Source organism: Triturus cristatus, chromosome 6, assembly GCF_964204655.1.
Source record: "Triturus cristatus chromosome 6, aTriCri1.1, whole genome shotgun sequence".
In the NCBI taxonomy this organism is placed as follows: Eukaryota; Metazoa; Chordata; class Amphibia; order Caudata; family Salamandridae; genus Triturus; species Triturus cristatus.
The window spans coordinates 1,823,249,532-1,823,271,296 of NC_140589.1; the positions used below are offsets into that span (position 1 = coordinate 1,823,249,532).

Genomic DNA, 21,765 nt, shown 5'->3' on the forward strand with positions numbered 1-21,765 from the left:
CAGAGTACTTGTAAAGCGCGCTACTTACCTGTGAGGGTCCCAAGGCGCTGAGGGGATGGGGGGTGCTGCTACTGCTCGAAGAGCCAGGTCTTGAGGAGTCTTATGAAGGCCAGTAGGTCTTGGGTCTGCCGTAGGTGGGTGGGGAGGGTGTTCCAGGTCTTGGCGGCGAGGTAGGAGAAGGATCTGCTGCCAGTGGTCGTTCGTTGGATGTGGGGGACAGCGGCGATGGCGAGGCTGGCGGAGCGGAGCTGGCGGGTGGGGGCGTAGAAGCTGAGTCTGCTTTTCAGATAGGCTGGTCCGGTGTTGTGGAGTGCTTTGTGTGCATGGGTGAGGAGCTTGAAGGTGATCCTCTTGTCGACGGGGAGCCAGTGTAGGTCTCTCAGGTGGGGGGTGATGTGGCTGCGGCGGGGGATGTTGACGATCAGTCGGACGGAGGCGTTTTGGATGCGTTGTAGTCGTCGTAGGTGTTTGGCTGGCATTCCTGCGTAGAGTGCGTTGCCGTAGTCCAGTCTGCTGCTGACGAGGGCCTGTGTCACACCGTTCTTCTTGTTTCGATCGGGATCCACTTGTAGATCCTGCGGAGCATGCGGAGGGTGTTGTAGCAGGAGGAGGAGACGGTGTTGACCTGCTTAGACATGGAGAGGGAGGAGTCGAGGATGAATCCTAGATTGCGTGCATGGTCGGTGGGTGTTGGTGCTGTTCCCAGTGTTTTCGGCCACCAGGAGTCGTCCCAGCACCCCCAACCCCTGAAGCTACTCCCCTGATGAGGCTTCGCTAGCACCAGGAGTGTAGCTCAAAAAACAGTGTGGGCATAGGGGGGGTGCGCCAGTGTGCACAGGCTGAGAGTTTACCTAAAGTCTGGGTAGAGTCTGAATGCTCAGTGAAGTTGAAGATGTCTGTTTTGGGGTGTCTGCAGACAAGGAAGTCTGTAAGATGCACTCACCTTGAAGGGTCCTGAGTGAATGGTTCTCCCAAGGAGCTTAACTGGGACCCAGGAAGTAACTAGCCCCAAAATAGGACATGTGGGCAGAAGGTTCATCCTGCCTACTGAAGGGGTTACCCTCGTGGTCTCCTGGTCCACCACCATTCTGGACATGCGGGCAGTAGGTTCATCTTGCCTACTGAAGGGGTTACCCTCGTGGTCTCCTGGTCCACCATCATTCTGGACATGCGGGCAGTAGGTTTATCCTGCCTACTGAAGGGGTTACACTTGTGGTCTCCTGGTCCACCACCATTCCAGACATGTGGGCGGTAAATGTATCCTGCCTACTGAAGGGGTTACACTTGTGGTCTCCTAGTCCACTATCATTCTGGACATGTGGTCAGTCGGTTCATCCTGCCTACTGAAGGGGATACCCTTGTGGTCTCCTGGTCCACCACCATTCTAGAGATGTCGGTGGTAGATTCCTCCTGCCTACTGAAGGGTTTACCTCTGTGTTCTCCTTGTCCACCACCATTCTGGACACAGGTGCAGTAGGTTCATCCTGAGCTGTGAGGGGTTACTCTTGTGGTCTCCACCATTCTGAAGTTAAGAATAGTGCGGGGGCCAGCAAGCCTGGACTCATCCGCAGTACAGAATATCAGACCGAATATGAGCAGTTAGTGGACGGACAGCTGAGACCATCACTGTGGAGCACCAGTCCTGCCGGAGGATCTAGGCACCAGGAGGACCACTACCAAGTCCTGGGTCGCAGCTGGCACCTGGGTCTGTAGGCAGTCTCACTCTAGGCCTCGACGGGTCGTTACATCAGCCATGACAGCCCAGGTGTTTAGCTGCTTCCCTTGAGATTGAAGAGGTTAGTCCACTCGAGGTGGGCCCAGATGTCCTGTCACTCCAGCCCCTGATAGCGCTGTTTTTACCTCTAGGATGGCCTTGCAGAGAGCAGATGTCAGGGTGGGCTGGGTGCGGCCAGTGGAGGACACGGGGCTGGGATGAGAGAATAACGAGGTGAGGGGCATGCCAAAGAAGAAAGACAATGAGCCAAGCATCTGTGCTTCTTCTAGGGACAACATTGGGGCTTTTCCCCCATTTGAGATCATGGCTATTAATTGCACTCCCCACTCCTTAGAAGCTGTAACCGAGGCAGCACATGCGCAGAGGTCTCCCATCCCCCAGGGGTTCTTAGGAGGGCACGAGCTGATGAGGGTGAGGCAGCGCCTCATTTCTGGGCTCGGGGCGCTGGCGCAGCGCAGTGATGTTTACACCTGGACACCTCGATGCAGATTTGCATGTCTGTCTCCTGTGAGAGTGCCATTCGGCTGGAGGGCAGTGCACTGGTTACACCGAAAGCGCTCGGGAAGGATGTGGAGCACGGGGGCCCTGCTCTGCTGGGTGCTCGCCCTCAGCCTGGGCCACCAGGGCGGAGGGACCGGAGAGGCCCTGGAGGAAGAGACCCACCCTGGGAGTTACACGGTAAGAGCCATCGACTGTGAGAGAAAGTCTGACAGTGGGGAGGAAGAGGCGAGGAGCATGGGTGGCAAGAATATGGAACGGAAAGGAGAGGAAGGAGGAAAGAGATGGGAAGAAAAGGGGGAGATAAGGGAAGAAAGAGAGAGAGACAGGAGAGATAATGAAGGGAAAGTGATGGAAGGGGAGGTGAGGGGAGGGGAGATATCAGGAGAAGCCAGAAACGGAATGAAAAGGGGAGTAGAGGACAGACTGCAAAGGGAAGGAAAGAGGAGTGGAGGGAAGGGAGAGGGGAGATGTGGAGGGAAGAGAAAAAAAGAAGGGAAGGAAGAAGAGTGGAGGGAAGGGAGAGGAGAGATGGGGAGGGAAGAGAAAAAAGAAGGGAAGGGAGAGGACAAACGGCGATGGGACGGAAACATAAGGGGAGGGAAGATACTAGGGGTAGACGTGAGAAGGAAAGAGAAGAGAGGGGAGGGAAAGGGGAGGGAAACGAAGGGAGAAGAGAAAGGGAAGGTGAAGGAGAGGTGCAGGAAGGTAACAGCAGGAGAGACGAGGATGGAAGGGAGAGGAGAGGGACCCGGAAGGGAAAGGAAGGAAAGCACATCGAGAGACTTTATAATGACTATCAGACCATCAGGTATAGATATTTTTACCTGAGAAGATCATAAAGAAGTCTTGTTACATCACAAGAGCGCACCAGGGAAAGGGCCAACTCTACACCGACCTCATGAGATGATCCTGATGCACTGCAAAGAGCAGGGCTGAGACGACTGACCCTTGACCCAAAGACCACTGAGAGCTGGGCACTTCCATCCCAGTTTCCTTCACTGCAACAGTATCAGAGCGAGCGGTTTGTGACTAACTCACAGCCTCTGTTGACCCACAGATGTTGCTGCATCCGGTGCAGAGAGGATGCAGGGCAGGGGGTGGCACAGGCATGGGGGAGAGGGCAGCGCTTGACGATGTGCCCTGTTAAGGAGACAAAGATGTGCCCGCTGCCCGGATTATGTTTGATTTCTGGCCAGCCTTTGGTGCCATGGACTACACTGTGTTAGTACAACATCTGGAGGGGTTTGACATGAGGTGCCTGGTTTCTCAGTAGATTCAAAGCTTTCTTATGAACCAGGCCACCCGGTCTCAAAGGGGCCAGATGTGTCTGGGTTAAGGACTTGGTTATGTGGAGGGCCTGAGGGGCTGGTGCCTCTCCCTTTATTGATCACCTGTGTCTGGTCCCTCAGCCTGTGGTCTGGTTTCACCGCTCTCAGGGGCAGATTTACAAGGCTGTTGCGAAACATTTGCGCCGCCGCTGAGTCACGTATATGACGCAGCGGCGGCGTAAAGCAAGCGCCATGCTGCAACGGATTTACAACGTGACGCATCTAGGGAGATGCGTCACGCCCTAAACCTCTACGCCACATTACACCTGCGCCAGGTATAATGTGGGCGTACCGTTGCAGTGTGGGCGTTCCGTCGCTGGAAAGCCTTGGGAAAGTGCCTGAGTTAAATCTACAAGATTTCACTTAGTCACTTTTCCGACGCCGCTGCGTAAAAACCTTGTGCCTGCTTGAAGCAGTTGTAAGGCATGACGCAGCATGTTAAAGATATGGCTGGGTTGGAACAATGCTGGCGTTGCGTTGCGACTGTGACACGAGTCCAGCACTGTGCCAACCTTATGCCGTCAGATACGACACGCATCTGCCTATCCTTGCGCCACGGCCGCACGCTGCATTGTAAATGCGGCACATCCGTGATGGCGCAAGGGTAGTTTTGCATGACACTGGCGCATCCCTGCTGATTTGCCAGTCCTTGTAAATCTGCCCCTGTAAGTTTATGTTGGGTTTAAAGGCTCTTCCGAATCGCACAACTCAGAAGCGAATTGTTCATGGACGTGGGCATTTCCCATGCATACTTCACCTGACATTACCAAGAGAAAGGTGAACTGGGAATTTACCTTTTGGTGAAACAAAACTGGCTCATTATCAAATGGCACCGCCAGGAAAAGCGCTTTGACATTTATGGCCAAGGCTGTCTAGCTAACCAGTAATGGCTTACTGTGTGATTTTACTGTAATTGACTTTTGTTAACCTTGGTGTGAGATTTGTCTCTCAATTCTTTTATAAGAAAGTGAATTATTAATTGGGGTGGATGAAAGTCAGCCACAAGTAATGAAGTTGCTATAACCTGTTAGTTCCGGTAAAAGGTTTCAGTTGGCAAAACCTGAGCTCAGCCCCTTGGAGCTATGGCACAGAACAGACACACCTAACTTGATAAAAATGTGTAAAGTATTTAGAAATACCAAAACACTTAAAAATTCAAAGATAAAACACAATAAAAAGAAACTCTAATTTATTAAAATAGAGAAAAAATGAAAAAACAAAATGACACCCAACCAACAAAAATCCCCAAGAAAGGGAACTGGAAATTTGAATTTTTAAAGATTTAATTGACAAAGCAGCATGAAAAAGTATGGCGCCAATGATAGTCTATGGTCGGAGTTGACCGGGATGTAGGAACGATTTGAGGCCAATTGACCAACAAGGTTCTTCCTGGTTAGAGAGTTTACTGTGGGACTTAGTCTCTGAAATGGAAGTCGAAATGTTCCAGCAGAGCAAGCTTGCAGGCTGTCCCCACGAAGAATTCAACAAGGCCGGATTGCCACTGGATGAGGTCCTGCTGATGACATTGGTTGTGGAAGGAAAAACTGAGAGTAGGAAAAGTTTAATTCCACAGGGAAGACCTGGCATCAGTGGGATACTTTTGGCCCTTTTACTAGTCAACATTTCTACCTTCGGACCTCGTAGCTCAGAAACCTCCAGCGTGGCAAGGTTGCAGGCTGTATCTAACAATGAGTTCCACAAGGCCAGGTACCTTCTCACTGAGGGCTCGCTGAAACAGATTTTCTGCCGAGGAGAAGCTCCAAGCAGGAGAAAGCTGTTTCTTCAGCCCAGCGAAGTCATGTCTTGGGCGGATTCACTTGGGTGGTTGGAACTGAGCCAGGATTTCGGATCTGGCAGTCCAAACATTTTCTAAGTTCCAGCTTTTCAGAGGTGTACAGTTAGACACAGACAATGACCTCAGGAGATCAAGACGCACTTCAGCAGAGGCCATCAGCAGATTCCAGTCCAAGTATAGTTGGTACTCAGCAGTTGGGCACTGCAGGTAAACGTCTCTTGCAGCTTGTAGTGTTCCTGTAACTATATAGGAGGACAGTCAATTGACCATAGGAGTACACTTCTTTGCCCTGGGTACAAGTGGTAGCAGATCCAGCCCTTCAGGTCCCCTCACAGGTCTCAAATAGCAGGTGCAGTCCTTCTTTGGTTCTTCCTCTGGTCCAGAAAATTGTTCAGAGGAGTGTTCTACATTTACGGTTGGCATCAGCTGGTAGTTTGTGGTGACTCCTGCTTCCTGCTTAACTAATGGGTAAAAAGTTCCCAGAAACAATCCGACCCATTTTTCTGCGCCAGTTCCTGTTTGACCCTACGGCAAATAATTCTGTTACAATTAAATGAAAGATACGTAGTCCATTGGTGTATATTAGGATCACTGCTTTATTCTTCAGATAGGAACCAAGTTATGCCTCATACTATGCCCCACCAGGAGCAGTCTCCTTGCCGCTCAGCCCTTCCACACCATCTGATCTCTTCTTCCACTCAAACACTCTCAACATTTTGATGACATCACATAGAATGAGCAGCAAGGCAAAGGGCAACAACAGAGAGGATGCATTAATCACTTACTAGATTATAACACATTCCCCCTCATCAGAATTGTAAAAATACAAGCATGCAAGATCATTGTACATACATGCAATATGACTAGTTATAAATAAAATTTGCAGAGGTGGACATACACACATACAAAAAGTCAACGAGCTTCAAGAATAACACAAAGCTTCAAGGCGTAACACTATCAGGGTAATTTAGCAACCCCTAACCACAGGGTGATACAAATACCTCAACCAAAAACAAGAGTAAATCCAGAGAAGCTAAAAAGCATTCTCTTCTTCCCAAACAAGGGTAAATCCAGAGAAGCTAAAGAGCATTCTCATCTTCCCAAAACAAGGGTAAATCCAGATAAGCTAAAAAGGAATTAGTCTTCTCATGTGCGCACCCGTAACGCACAGTCCAAACACCTCTCATGAGGCAACCACTCACAGGGTACATCCAATACAAGTGAGTCAGAGAAGCTACACAAAAGGTAGACTTCTCATGTGCACACCCGTAACACACAGTCCAACACCTCACACGAGGTAACAACCAAACAGAGGGTATAACCAAAACAGGTAATTCAGAGAAGTTTCAGAAGAAGATGTCTTCTCATGTGCGCACCCGTAACGCACAGTCTAACACCTCACACGAGGTAACAACCAATTCAGAGGGTAAAACCAAAACAGGCAAGTCAGAGAAGCTTCAAAAGAAGAAGTCTTCACATGTGCGCACCCGTAACGCACAGTCCAAACACCTCACACGAGGTAACAACCAATTCAGAGGGTAAACCCAAAACAAGCAACTGAAAGAAACTTTAAAACATGACATGACCAGGGACACTACACTCACTCTCCCTCTATTCATACAGATACAAAACAAAGACAATACACAACTCCCCCCCTACTGCACACACTTGCAGGACTAGGGAGACAACATACTCCTTTTACTGCAAAATAACATCAAACACCACATCTACCAATATATCTAATATATATAACAGGGTAGGTTATAATATCATTAAAATAAGAAAAGAAAATAATAAAAGTAGTCACCGTAGACTGTAGTAGAGTCCAAGTCCAGTATGGTTAGTCCGGTGCAGACTAAACAAATAAATAAAACCTTGTTGCGCTGTAACGATGATGTTCTCAATACCTTATTGTCACCGACAACCTAAAAAAAATATATAACGTGGTTGGCAAAATATGAAATCGTGGTTGGCAATACGAGAAGGTTGCATGTTAATAACCGCCCGATCCTAGTAGATCTGCATTGTAAGATGGTGGCACGCTGATTGACGTGGGGCCGGGTGGATCCCAACACGCCAAAGCTGGGCAGCGTCTCTCCAGCAGTCACCAATTGCCAAAGGAACATCCGGAATTTCGATGTCAAAACATGTCACACGATGACGCACATCGAGTGGAAAACGGCAGGGAAGCTCAGCTCGCGAAACCCACGCTCACAAAGGAACCTCGCGCCCACAACCGAATGCCGGTAGGTGTTTGAATAAAAACACGCCTTGAAATTGGCATCGAAATACAATTGCTCACCGTTGTGTCCCACTGTGAAAATTCAGCTAAACACTCCTCGGCTCAGGCACTGTTAACTCCATAGTCTCCACATCTTTGCTTGGCTAACTTATTATTTTTTTTTTTTAAAACACACGCTGTTGGATAATAGTTGACCTGCTCTTTAGACTTGCACGACTGTGACACAAACACCGGGACTCAATCTGTGCCCCCGACCAACAGCTAAAGGGTCTGGTACATTGAGGCAGACCAACACAGAAAACAGCGTGGCTCTTCAACACCACACCACGATAAGGACAGCTCATGGTTTCAGAGATATCACCATCCTCTGCATCTCTGAATCAGCATAACAACTTGGCAGGAGAGGCCGTCTTCCACAGCATACTTTACAACAGTGCAGATTCAAAATACACTGTATCCAATAGGCAAGCAGGAAGAATTAACACAAGTCCAAATGTATAGTACACTCTAATACAAGTAAATAATATCCAGGTCACAGATGATGCTCTCAGGACAGGAACAGTTCAGCAAAGACAGGCAGGCTTTAAGACAACGAAGGAAAGTCTAAGACAAACTGGCACTTACTGGTTGGGGCAACCGATGAAGTGGTCACTGGTTGGGCATTAGGGGTGCCAGATTTCTCCATATCCACAGGTTGAAGTTTAATTTACTTGAAGTTCCTTTAGTTTCTTCAGTTATGAAAGTACATTTTCCATTGAAGTAGCACGCAGGTTCTTTAAAATCGTCGCCAGTGTTACAATTAAATGAAAGATACGTAGTCCATTGGTGTATATTAGGATCACTGCTTTATTCTTCAGATAGGATCCAAGTTATGCCTCGTACTATGCCCCACCAGGAGCAGCCTCCTTGCCGCTCAGCCCTTCCACACCAACTGATCTCTTCTTCCACTCAAACACTCTCAACATTCTGATGACATCACATAGACTGAGCAGCAAGGCAAAGGGCAACAACAGAGAGGATGCATTAATCACTTAATAGATTATAACACATTCCATAGTGCATCTTACTCTCAAATCCAAGATGGGGAAAACCCTTCTCCCTTTGTGCAGAACCAGTGTACTCACCCACAGTTGTGGCAAGAATAATGAGCAGTCCCCTACTCTGTGGCCACTCAAAACCGGTTGTGAGTGTAGCTCTCCACTCACTGGGTTTGATGCCATTATGACTAGGGAGGACAAAGGCTGGTCCCCTCTAGGTGTTACCTAACATTTACTTGTGACAGGGCAGGCATGTTTGAAGTTAATTAGGTTCCTGGGTCCACCACACTAGCCTGCCTGGCAAAGGAAGAAAACCCCCTCTCCACACTCAGGCCATAGTCCTCGCCCTGGGAGCAGTTTTCATACCCTCATTAAGGTCATGCACTTGCTGGACAGCTGCTGGAGAGCTAATGTAACTTAGCCTCCAGTAGCTCTTCATGAAGGGAAAAGGTAACTTTCAAAATGTTGCTTTTCCTAAGTACGTAGTTACAATCTAACTTCACCATTGAATCAGATTGGTAATAAATATTAAAAAAGAGTGGTTTATTTATTTTTCTAGCTGGTCAGTAACTCAAGACACCCTCCAGCGTATCACTGTCACATCCTTCTAAAGTCTCTGCGTCTCTTCACCTTCCCGTTTCTCCACAGCCCCTCCAGTGTATCACTGTCACATCCTTCTAAAGCCTCTGTGTCACTTCGCCTTCCCATCTCTCCACAGCACATGCAGCGTTTCACTGTCACATCCTTCTAAAGCCTCTGTGTCACTTCGCCTTCCCGTTTTTCCACAGCACCTTCAGCGTTTCACTGTCCAATCTGTCCACAGTTTTAGTATCTCTTCACTGCCACATATTTCTACAGATCCTGCACTTTTCACTGCCACATATTTCTAAAGATCCTGCAGTCTTCACTGCCACATATTTCTACAGATCCTGCACTCTTCACTGTCACATTTGGCTGCAGTTCACATATTGTCAGATTGGTGGACATAGGCAAAGAGAGAAACCTGTAGAAACAGGAGACATGGTTTTTATCCCAGCCGCCCACTCTGGCCAAATTGTATACTCTTGGGCAATCACTTTTTAAATGTAGTCCTCTGTTCCCTTTTGGGCAAGATTGAAAGTATTTAGAATGAATGTAAAAGCTGCTAGTGAGTGTGTGTTTAAAACACTGGTCTGGGTATTACTCCTGGAGTGGAAAAGTGCCCTGTCTCAGGGTATATTCACCAAAACGCAACAGGGTAGTAAATGCATTGTAACGAACTAGTTGATCCTGGACTAGTCACACTTTCCCAGTGTCTCTGGCCACTAATCAGGCAATATGGGAACACTTTGAAACAGGATTAATAGAAGAAATAAACACCAAGTATCTATGCCCAGACAGGACCCAGGTATACGTTTCATTCACACAGTCAGTCAGGGACTTCTTCAGGACTTTGGGGGCCTGGGACAAACTTATTTTGGAGCCCCCTGCTCTAATATATTCTGAATTTATTATCCCTTTCCAGCTCATTCACACCATCAGCAACTATGATCGGATCACTGATAACCCTCTTTGTTGGCCCCCAAACCTTTCAGGGGTCCCAGGTCCTTCAGGGGGCCTCCATTCAGTGCAAAGCCTTTTAATATTTATGAGATATTGGAGACCTATCATTTTTTTTGTGTTATGCCACTTTCTGTAATTGTCCTGAAAACTTTATGATGGGCCCCTAGAGAGGTGGGGGTCCTGGGACAGAGCCGACTTTGCCCATGCCTAGAAAGGTCTCGGCAATCAGGGTTGGGCAATGGCAGGCGGCTCGCGGCTGCATTATGTTCTCTCCAGCTGAACCTGCGTCTGACGTTGTATTGTGCAGGACCCCCTGTGCTGCAGCGCCCCTCTCTCAGCCTCAGACAGGCACCTCTTTTACGGCTCCTAAGGGGCTGAAAGTGTGAGAGTTGATGTCCCGCTGGGCAGGACCCCCGCAGGGCCGACTGACTACCGGGCGTTTTGGAATTCTGCCGAGCAGGGGGCTGATTTCACTGCGGTGGGGGCTGATTTCATTCATGGAGACCTGCGTGTACTTCGAAATAATTAAAGCAAAATGAATTTCGTTCAGTACACGCAGGTCCCCATCAACTAAATCAGCCCCTAGCTCAGCAGCATGCCAAAACGCCCGGTAGTCAGTCCGGCCCTGGACCCACGATTGCGGGACAAACCTGCACAAGGCAGGACGTTTGGCCACCCTGTTCCATAGTGGGGTGGGCTCAATGGAGTGTCCATAACGATTACAGCGGGACTCAGCCCCTCTCATCACCCCTCAAGTAACCATTAGTTACTGGACCCTATATTGACGTTCTTTATTATACAAGCAAAGACACTGATTTCTTTCTTGACAATGTGTGCAAGAGCACTTATGATGTGAGCCAGTGAGGCAGGCACTAATACATCTCACATGTTTTGCTTCATGTGGAATGGTGTGCGTGTTCTTATATCAGCAACATCCGAGGCTGGTAGGGCGCACACTGCAAACTAGCCTGCCTCTAGGCCCAGACCAGAAACACTTCTGACTGCTGTTATTTCATGTGCTGGGTGATAAGTTAAGGCCATGTTTTGTGCAAACACAGAGTGTTATCAAAGCAGGTTTCTGGAGGAGGTACCATGTGACAAGAATGTTCGTGTATTTTTCTTTGTGGCATTTTGTTGTAGTCTTTGTGCTGTGTAACTGCAGTGTGGGCTGTGCTGTTGCATTCTCTTTTGACTGTTTTCGTGTTTAGTGTACTGTTATGTTTTATCTGTGTTGTTATTGTGCATTATGTAAGTTATTGTGTTATGTTCTGTTGTTTACTTTAGATGTGTCAACAAATCCTGCTCCATTTCGAGCTAAAAGCAAAATATAGCGTTAAAGTTTTTGGGACAAGCAACAATTTACCACTAAGGTGACCAAGCAGCTCCAACTACCTAAGATGCCAGTCAGCCCAAAATGTGTCAGTGTGTGACAAACTAGCACTGAAAGTGCTCACTTTATGTGACACGTCCCTGGGTGTCTGAGAGTTCAGCATATGCATGAGTGTCCATGATGAGACATGGTGGAGAGATATGGAGTTGAGGCTGAAGGCAGTGTGAGTATCTGCCCTAGGGCTGTTCTGACTAAATGCTCATCCATTTCTTGGCTTCTCTGCAGAGCTCACATAGAAATGGTCACCTAGGTGCCAATCGTAATTTGGATGCTGTGTTCAGGTGTTTTTTGTATTAACCTACAGAAATGTTCTTGTTTTTTTTCTGCTGGACACAAACAGATAATTTTCATTTTGCTATGAATAACAAGTGCTTCTGTAACCTAATTTAATGAACCTCAGGAACTCGCCAGATAGGCACAGCACTGGGGTGCCTTACTCAGTATAATCGGGCAAATACTGCCAACAAGAGACAATAATCATAATGCACACACAGAATTCTCCCCGAGTGTCTGCCAAAGTGATACGTCCACACTGGTGACATCAGCAATGACGTGCCACATTAGGTACTTCACACTTGCAGTCTTGTCTTTAGCAGGCCTTGAGGTGAAAATATATTCCATTTATATCTACATCCAGCTACGAGGAGACCAAGGGTTACATTATTAAATATCTACAGTTTAATATGTAATATATTTGACAATTTTTATCTGTTTGAAAAATAATCTCACTAGAAATGAGAACGACTTTTTTACTGACCAAGAAATCATTTTACGCCCAACTTCCAAAGTGGGCGCAAACGTTCTCCCCTCTAAGCCCTTCTTATGTGCCCCGGCCCTTGAATCGGTCTCAGAATGTGCCGCGGGTTCACCTCGGCTGCACTTCCTTCCGCCTACGGAGGCCGATTTGAATCAAGTGAACATCAAACACTTATCACATTCACATGTAAATGTTGTCGGAAGGGAAACTGAACCTACTTTGCATTGATAGAAAGCTAGTTAAATTGCCGTTTGGGAGAGGCTTGCCAGCTACCTATATATTTTTTTTAACAAAATCGGAAACTGACGAATTTCCTTTTGTAGTTCCTGACAGATGAGATCTTGGTCTATGGGGATTGCTTTGCATAGTCTATAAATAATGCTAAATTTCTCAGCTTTTCAGAACATTTTTAATGCAGACATGAGGTAGATCTGGGGCCATATTACACATTTTCACTGTTTGCGCCCGGCGCACCTTTCAGAAGGTGCACCTGGAGCGAACATTGATAATGCACCCCATTATGGTATATGCGCTGCCCCCAGGGCAACGTATTCATGTGAAAACACAGAGCAGCCGCTCCGTGTTTTCAGAGTGCAGGCGGCACCGGCCTGCACTTTCAAAGGAGTCTAGAGATCCCCTTGAAGGCGGGTGCAGTCAGTGATTGCACCGCCTGCAAGAGGATGTCTGGGGGGGTCCATGGGACCCCCTTTACCCCCTGCAGAGGGCTGCTGTTAGGAGGCGCACTAACAGTGCGCCACCTTTTAAAGGGTGCACTGTCAGTGCGTCTCCTGAGGGCTTCTTTGACTCTGCGCCCGCGTCTGTAATATGGCACGGGTACAGAGTCAAAGGAATTCCATCATTTGCATAGGACGCGCCCCTATGCAAATGAGGGAACACCCACTGTTGATAGCACTGGTGTTTTAAGTGCGCCAGCGCTATCGGTATTACAAAAGGGGGCGCACAAGTGTCTGCGTCCCCTTCTGTAATACCAAAGTGCCCCAGAGGCAAGCAAAGCAGGCGCAATCGCCCGTTGCGCCCCCGGGGCACCATCTGTAATACGGCCCCTGGTCTTATTTACCACAAGATGGAAATGGAAGGTCCTCCAAAGAACGGTGGCCAGTCTATCCACACCTCAAGCAGTAGAACACTCGATGTGGACTTTCTTTAATGACCGATATTCCATTTTCAAACAGTTCTCGGGCGCCATCATTCGTTCCGCATAGGTACTGTACTAACTCTGGTAAGATTGGTGGCGGATCAGCAGCGGCGGCCCATGCTTAAGGGATTAGAGGTCAGGCCCCCTACCTCTTGGCACACATGAAGAGTCAGAGTCAGTGTCAGCCTGTCAGACACTCTTTATGTTCAGGTCAGGCAGCCAGGCGGACGTACGCTAAATGCGCATGTGCCTGACTGTCTGAGCTGAGGTTTGCTGGGCTGAAGATGTCACAGCCCTGTGCGTGTGACCTCTCCAGCCTGGCAAATCGCATGGATGACCTCCCCGTCATGATGAGCCAGATAGCCTTGTACCCGGGCTCTTCAGTTTTAAGCCCTGAAGTGCCGAGGTTTGAGTGCTTATCATTGACGCCCTGTCATAGAATAGGGCGAGGTCAGCAAGTCTCACTTACACCATCCCATTATGAAATGGGGTAGAGAGAGGAGGTGTCAGTCCCAATTCTGAAGGAACCTCAAGGCCAAGACCTCTGCTGCAGCCAGTAAGTTATTTTAATTTTAATGTTTGATGTACGGGTGCATTTGTGCATGTATGAATGCATATGTATTTGTGAGTGCATGCTGTTAAAGGGTGTGTTTGCTTGTGAATGGTGGGTGTTGGAAAGTGCCCCTTTTTGCATGGTTACCACTACTTTTTGCCTGACATCTGATGCAACCTGACTTGATGTGCCTTGGCTCCCACCGGTTCTGTCACCCACTTTGGGTGAATGAATCAGTGAGAAAACCAAGCTAGGAAGAGAGGTGTACCCACCTTTGCTAACCCCATCCCTCAGGTGTGGGAACCGAGGTGAACCACACATCTCAGTCTCCTCCATCTTGAAGATGAGGGGACTTAGTTAATTAGGTAGAGGCTCATGCCCCCTCCCTTTGGAGGGTGGCATAATAGGGGTGTACCCACCCCAAGGAAAGAACCCATTGGTCTAGACCTGCACACCCCTTTTAATGCCCCCAAATCTAGTAGTTCAGGGACCACCCTGAACCTTGCCCCATGAGATTCGAGGACCAAAGAGCCATGTTGACCCAGGAAAAAGAGGACACTTCCTGCTTTGGCCCCTAGCCCTAACGGCCTGTCCAAACTCTGACCTGGCTACAGTGAAGAAACTAATGTGTCCAGCAGTCAGCAGCTCCCCCAGAGCCCGGAGGACCTGCCCTGCACTCACCGTACAGACACTGTCTCCTGTGAGCACTGGATTTGCTCAACAAAAGCTCCAAGACCAACCATAAACCAGACTCAGGTTACTCCACAATTCTGCACCACTCTGCACCCGACGCCCACGGCCCGAGTTCGAGTGGCCCAACACCAACAGGAGGTATCCCCAGCAATCCTAACCTGGGTTCTGGTGATCCCTGACCTCCGGTTCCGGGTCTACGAACGCAGAGCCAGCAAAGTAACGCGATATCTCGCGCGCTTCACCATTTAAAAAACCCCACGCCCGTATTCATTTCCATCGACGGAGCCGACTGGGGTGGGTGATTTGGCGAATATTTATCCGGGGATTCGTAAGTACGGCATAGCCGGTTCCTGTAGGGACTCCCTCCTGTGGTTAACTTCAAACGCCATTGTGATGACCGACGGGGCCTTTTTTCGTTTCTTCTAATCCTTATCATTTAGATAGCCGAGTTGGCAATCCCACCACCCGGTTTTCAGAGCTCATGAGGCAATTTTCTCTTTACAGCAAGTATGTTATTTTTAAATGTATTCCCACCAACTTGGATTACCATCTGTTTTAGAACTTAGGAACTCAGTTCCTTTCTGAATAGAGTGTGTGCTTTTTGTTACGTGTTTTGTTCGTCTCAAGTCGATGTCTATGTGTTACACTGTATTCTCACCACAGATCACGTGATAACGTTATGGATAGCGTTAAGAGGCGACTATAGTATCACCTTTTTTTTCAGATCACTATTCACACATGATGGATTGATCCTCGATCTACGTGACGTTGGTTTTTTCCGTTTTGTGTTTTCTAGGTTATGGACCATATAAGACCTATCTAGGCATTACCATAGGAGGTTATTTTCTTCCTATATAGATCTATTCACACCTTTTTATTCATTGACACATCACAGTGAGTTTTAGGAAGGGATCCTTAAGGTCCTGAAGAAGAAGCTTGGGGAAGCTTCGAAACATGTCGGCACCATTAGGAGGCACAGCTCATTGAGGCATACTTCCTCCTCCCCCCACTAATTTTTATTAATACCAGCTCATACGGTATAATAAATTTCGTTAGACCAAAGAGCCAGGTATTTTTTAATTCACTTTCCCATTCACCCCTGACCCTTCCTCTCACACCCTTGCATTACACATAGTCTTCTCATTGTTAACAGTGCTCCCGCGTAGTCGTAGGTCGTAGCACGCCCCGTCCCGTAGAGGGGCGGGAAGACCCCCATGATGAAGCATGACACCAAGGGCCCTTTTGGTGTGTGAGGGGTATTTAAACAACTGATTTGTATTCTCCACGGCTGTGGGATACATCTTTGTCCCCGTGGGGAGTCTTGTTACACATTCAACCTACGGGTGGATCCCTATGTTTACTAAGATCCCTGACCTCCCTCAAGCTTCAAGACGATGCCTGCAGCCTCAACCTGAAGGGTGCCCCTGACTGGAGCTGGTAAGAAAACCTGACGCCAGAACACACCCCTGCACCCGACGCCCCACGGCCTTGGGTGGCCCAACCGAAGGTGTCCAGGCATGCCCCAAGACACCAACTTACCTCTCCAGCTGGTGGTCGCATTCAGGAAGTCTCCCTGTCCGAGTCTGCAGCAACTTTGCCGAACCAAATGTCTCCATTGAAAAGTACAGGGTCCCGGACATCCTCTTGACACCCCCCAGTGCCACTGGTGGTGCAGCTCCTATGCTGGTCGTTGGCCCCTGCAGTGCTGACCTTAACCCCAGAAGCTTCGCTCCCACACCCGGATGGCCTGCTCGTAAGCAGCCCCTAACCGAAGGCCCCCTTAGTCCCATTGGCTAACATTGGGCCTCTGGACTCTGCATCTGACAGCCCTAGTGTTGCTGGTGGTGCAGCTCGAGTGCCTATCTAGACCATGGGGAACCTTGGTCCAAACCCTCAAAGCTCCCCCTTGTAAGACGTTTACTTACCTGCAAAACCTATAACCATTTTGTCCCATAGGAACCCATGTTATGAGATTTTGGGCCTTAAATGTTCTAAGTGTTAAACTGTTGTTTTGTATGAGAAAACAATAACTAGAATTCAAGCCAAGAAAAGTCTTACATACCTTGTACTGTGAGATGCATAGTTGTGGTACCCCTAATATTCAAAGTAGTCCAAAAGTAACTGAAAAGTATTCCAAGGGTTATTACTGTGTAATTCAGACTGCTTTTTGAAGTGATACCAACCTGTGACAATTGCAAATCCATCCTCAATTGCATTTCTGTGTAAAGGTTTATAATTGAAAGTACATTTTACCTGCCTGCACTAAGTCCTGCTTGGTTCTAGAAATAAAATACAAGTATACCTTTTTTATGTTTACCCAATTGGTCTAGATTCAGTCTCTGAGTGCGTGCATCAGTCTTGATTGAGTGAACAGAATAAAGGCTTATCACACCCACTGGATAAGCCTAACTGCTCGCCCACACTACCACAAAGAGAGCTGTTAGTACTTACCTAATTTAGCCTCCACTATACCTCGGGGGACTCCCTGGGCTCTGTGCTCATTATACCTTACTTTGGTACAGTATATACAGAGCCAGCGTCCTACAGTGGGTTTATGTGTGCACACTTCTGAATGAATGCATGGCAGTGTGAGTGTGCATGCAGGTGTAGGAGTGTAAGTGTGTGCATGCGTGGCTCACCGGCCTCACCCTGCTTGTATTACTAGCGATCACTGCGTAACAGCCGTCACTGTGGATCAGCCACCCGTTCTTGAGTGGGTGATATGCCACCAGGGTTCACAGAGTTTGGCCCGTGAAACATCATCAAGGAAAATTTGCAGGATTAGACCTTCAGAGCTAAAGACCTCAAAAACACAGGTTCCACAGATGGCTGCTCTGGAGAGACCACTATGGCCAAGAGAGGGAGTTTTGCTCGTATTTGGGTATAGTTGGACAACACAGGATGCAGAATGCAGCCTCTCTCACTTTAGGAACTGCAGGACCTGCGCCTTATGACTACAGGGCAAGCGGCACGATAGTTGGGTATGGCACACCCATGTTGTCCATACAGAGCCTGCCTTTCCCACCCCCTCGTGCAAGCATTTATACGCCAATGCTGCATATTTCAAACTTTGCCCTTCTCTCCACTTGCACAAACACCCCTGCCCACCTGGCACCTGGGCATCTTGTAACGTGTCCTTGTTGGCGTACATGCTCTAGGACCTGCCATCTTTAGCACAAGTGCTGATTCATGTATCCCTAGAGATGCCAGGCGACCTACACAGCACAGGAAGTGAAGGGTGCATGGGGCTCCTCAAAGAACAGGGCAGGAAAGTGGTCAGGACGGGTATGGTGGATTCCCCTTACAAGGAGTGCTTTAAGGTGCATATTTTAAGGAGTTACCTGGAGGTCAAAGGTTAACAAACAGTTACAGAATATTTTGTTCTTTTTAACCATGTCTCTGACCCCGTTCCTACTTTCGCTGACCCTAACTGACCCCACCCTCATTGTGCTGACCCTAACTGACCCCACCCTCATTGTGCTGACCCTAACTGACCCCACCCTCATTGTGCTGACCCTAACTGACCCCACCCTCATTGTGCTGACCCTAACTGACCCCACCCTCATTGTTCTCAAACCACAGTTTTCCTACTATATTTGTATGTGCTTAAATCTCTGGTCACCGTAAACATCTGGGAGGGCAGGTTATGAGGAGGGGGTCATGGCATGGATGTTATTTAGAGGAGCCATGGTCGCACCTTCGACCCCTGGCTTGCTCTTTGTGACCCCTGGCATTGCTCTTGACACCTCAGGCTAACATCAGCAATGCCAGCATCTGAAGGAACTGGCTGAATAATGTCTGATTTCAAAAATAAAACGTGGAGCATAGTTTATCTTTTTTCATTTACAAAATAAATCAAAAGCACACTCTGAAATAGCATTTCAACTGAAGAGAAAGGAACTATTTTTAGGCAGATGTGAACAATGTGCACGTGCTTTGTACAGTCACTCAAGGTGAAGTCAGCAGATGGGTTAAGTGGGCGGGCCCAATGGAGAGCGGAAGCAATATGGAAGTGACAATTTAACAGTCCAATAAGGGAAGCCTCCTGACCAAAAGCCCCCTGACCAAAAGCCCCTTTAAGTTTGTACCTTATCTATGATTTTGGGGGAAATAATAGTCTGGCCAGTCAGGAAAAGCTTTCTGAAATGCCAGACATAACAAGCACTGGCAAAGACAATAGGTCTGTAGTTGACCTCCAGCCTTTTGACAAGTTTTGTTTTGTTTTGTTTTGTCATAGTATTTACAAAACATTATTGTTCGGGAAGCTGCTGGGCCCTCTTCAATGTAAAATAAAACATTGGCCAAAGGTAAACAGGTTTCTTGGTCTCAAAAAACATACATTACCATAGTATTTCCTAGCACTGAAAGGAAGTACATGTGTGTGGATGTGCTCCTTGGGAAAAGGGCCACATGCTGTTAGGGTTAGTTAAGTCAGCCAATGGCTGAAGCGGCCTGACACATTGCGTATTGACAAATGTGAATGACATAACCACAGACCAATGGAAAAAAAGTCTGGTTGAAAACCCCTAAGTAGCTATGTTATATACATAGTTTCACTAAAAACGAAAAGTCTTGAATAACACACAGCAGGGGTGGCTCCTCCATTTGAGCAGAGGAGCATCGCCCCACAAGCCCCAGGACTGAAAAATAAAAGGCTAATAAAATGTATTTATTGCCATTTTATTTTTCAGCAATCTGTCCCGAACAGAGTGTCAGGACAGCGTAGGGCCATTGCTGCCGAGTGGCAGCAGGGAGCTCTGTGCTAAAGTTTGCAATGCGCATGTCTCTTTGGGCAGCCGTCTTGCAACGGCCGGCCACACATGCACATTTTAAACTTCTCTAACCCTAGGTTAGAGAACACGCAGGCCTCCAGTGCTCTTGAGAGCGCCAAGTGAGGCCACACCCTCAAATCCTGGCCCTTCTCTCATGCTGGTTAACAGCATGAGAGCACCACCAGGATTAGCTAGGGGAGCAGGCAGGGTCATGCGCTGGAGTCTGCCTCGAGGAGAGAAGCTTTTCCGAATGTTCATGGCCCAAAGGTGCTCACAGACCGTATTAGAAAACATCAGACCCCAAATGGTGCAGCAACAAAAGAAAACAGAGCCTCTTCCTGCTTTCACATACAGCTGATGAGTTCAGTGCATGGAGACGGGTACTGTAAAGAGCGTCCGTGTGGGCACAGCACACCCACAGCATGGTTACTTATGAAAAAAGAGGACACACACATATATCATGGAAAGAAGCTAACATTATGATACCTGTGCCCTTTGCTCTCCTACAACAAAGGTGATGGCTGCAAGCCTGCATCACAGAGCAAAGTTTACCAAGTGAACTGAACAGAGCAAAAATTAGTACATATGCTCATATTTTAAAGTATACATACAAAGGCATCCATACATGCCAGTTGCGCCTTTTAGCATATTAAAACCAGGTCAATTGGCTTTGGCAATGCTTATTCTGAGTTGTTCTTCTGTGTACTACCTGAACAAAGTTACACAATAATGGGGTTAAACCCAGAAGCGTCACTAGGACCTGGGTGAAATGTGGTACAATAAGGGGGTTGGTCCCAGTGGTAATGCAATATTAAATGGACATCAACATCACCCGATAAATCAATTATAACCAATTTTTAACATATTGAAAATATTTAATCACATTGAACATATAATGCTTCATGTTCAAACATAGCACATTTATCACACGGATTTCTGCATAGGTGCCCTGGAAAGGGAGGAATAGGTGCATCAATGTGCAAAAGTGAGAGTGATGTATGGAGGGAGGACAGTGAACAGTGTGTACATCAGAAAATGCATAAAAAGGCTTAACCAGCCTTAACCAAGGCTAAAGTATTTACAAGAACAGAATGTCAAAACAGGACTAGGGGAATCTGTCACTGTTGTCCACATTCAATACAGAGAACACAGAGCGGTCGGCCTTTCGAGCCAGGGTTGGGGTAGGCAGTTTCACTCCTTACAAGAGGGTCTTCATCGGGACCATAGGGGCACCTTTGGTCCACCCAGACATGCGGTGGAGAGAACAAGTTGGAGCATAGTTTATCTTTTTTCATTTACAAAATAAATCAAAAGCACACTCTGAAATAGCATTTCAACTGAAGAGAAAGGAACTATTTGTAGGTAGATGTGAACAATGTGCACGTGCTTTGTACAGTCACTCAAGGTGAAGTCAGCAGATGGGTTAAGTGGGCGGGCCCAATGGAGAGCGGAAGCAATATGGAAGTGACAATTTAACAGTCCAATAAGCGAAGCCTCCTGACCAAAAGCCCCCTGACCAAAAGCCCCTTTAAGTTTGTACCTTATCTATGATTTTGGGGGGAAATAATAGTCTGGCCAGTCAGGAAAAGCTTTCTGAAATGCCAGACATAACAAGCACTGGCAAAGACAATAGGTCTGTAGTTGACCTCCAGCCTTTTGACAAGTTTTGTTTTGTTTTGTTTTGTCATAGTATTTACAAAACATTATTGTTCGGGAAGCTGCTGGGCCCTCTTCAATGCAAAATAAAACATTGGCCAAAGGTAAACAGGTTTCTTGGTCTCAAAAACATACATTACCATAGTATTTCCTAGCACTGAAAGGAAGTACATGTGTGTGGATGTGCTCCTTGGGAAAAGGGCCACATGCTGTTAGGGTTAGTTAAGTCAGCCAATGGCTGAAGCGGCCTGACACATTGCGTATTGACAAATGTGAATGACATAACCACAGACCAATGGAAAAAAAGTCTGGTTGAAAACCCCTAAGTAGCTATGTTATATACATAGTTTCACTAAAAACGAAAAGTCTTGAATAACACACAGCAGGGGTGGCTCCTCCATTTGAGCAGAGGAGCATCGCCCCACAAGCCCCAGGACTGAAAAATAAAAGGCTAATAAAATGTATTTATTGCCATTTTATTTTTCAGCAATCTGTCCCGAACAGAGTGTCAGGACAGCGTAGGGCCATTGCTGCCGAGTGGCAGCAGGGAGCTCTGTGCTAAAGTTTGCAATGCGCATGTCTCTTTGGGCAGCCGTCTTGCAACGGCC

General features: G+C 47.6%; 1 protein-coding gene across 1 annotated transcript in view; it reads left to right on the plus strand.

Moving 5' to 3' along the window:
- The first annotated feature begins 2,302 nt into the window (after positions 1-2,302).
- The window catches only part of LOC146822100 (adhesion G protein-coupled receptor F3-like), a 166,197-nt gene continuing 146,734 nt past the window's right edge, over positions 2,303-21,765 (plus strand). Inside the window, exon 1 of the mRNA XM_085609965.1 lies at positions 2,303-2,596. Within this exon, the coding sequence (XP_085466091.1) occupies positions 2,303-2,596 (294 nt within the window). The remainder of the gene's footprint in view (positions 2,597-21,765) is intronic.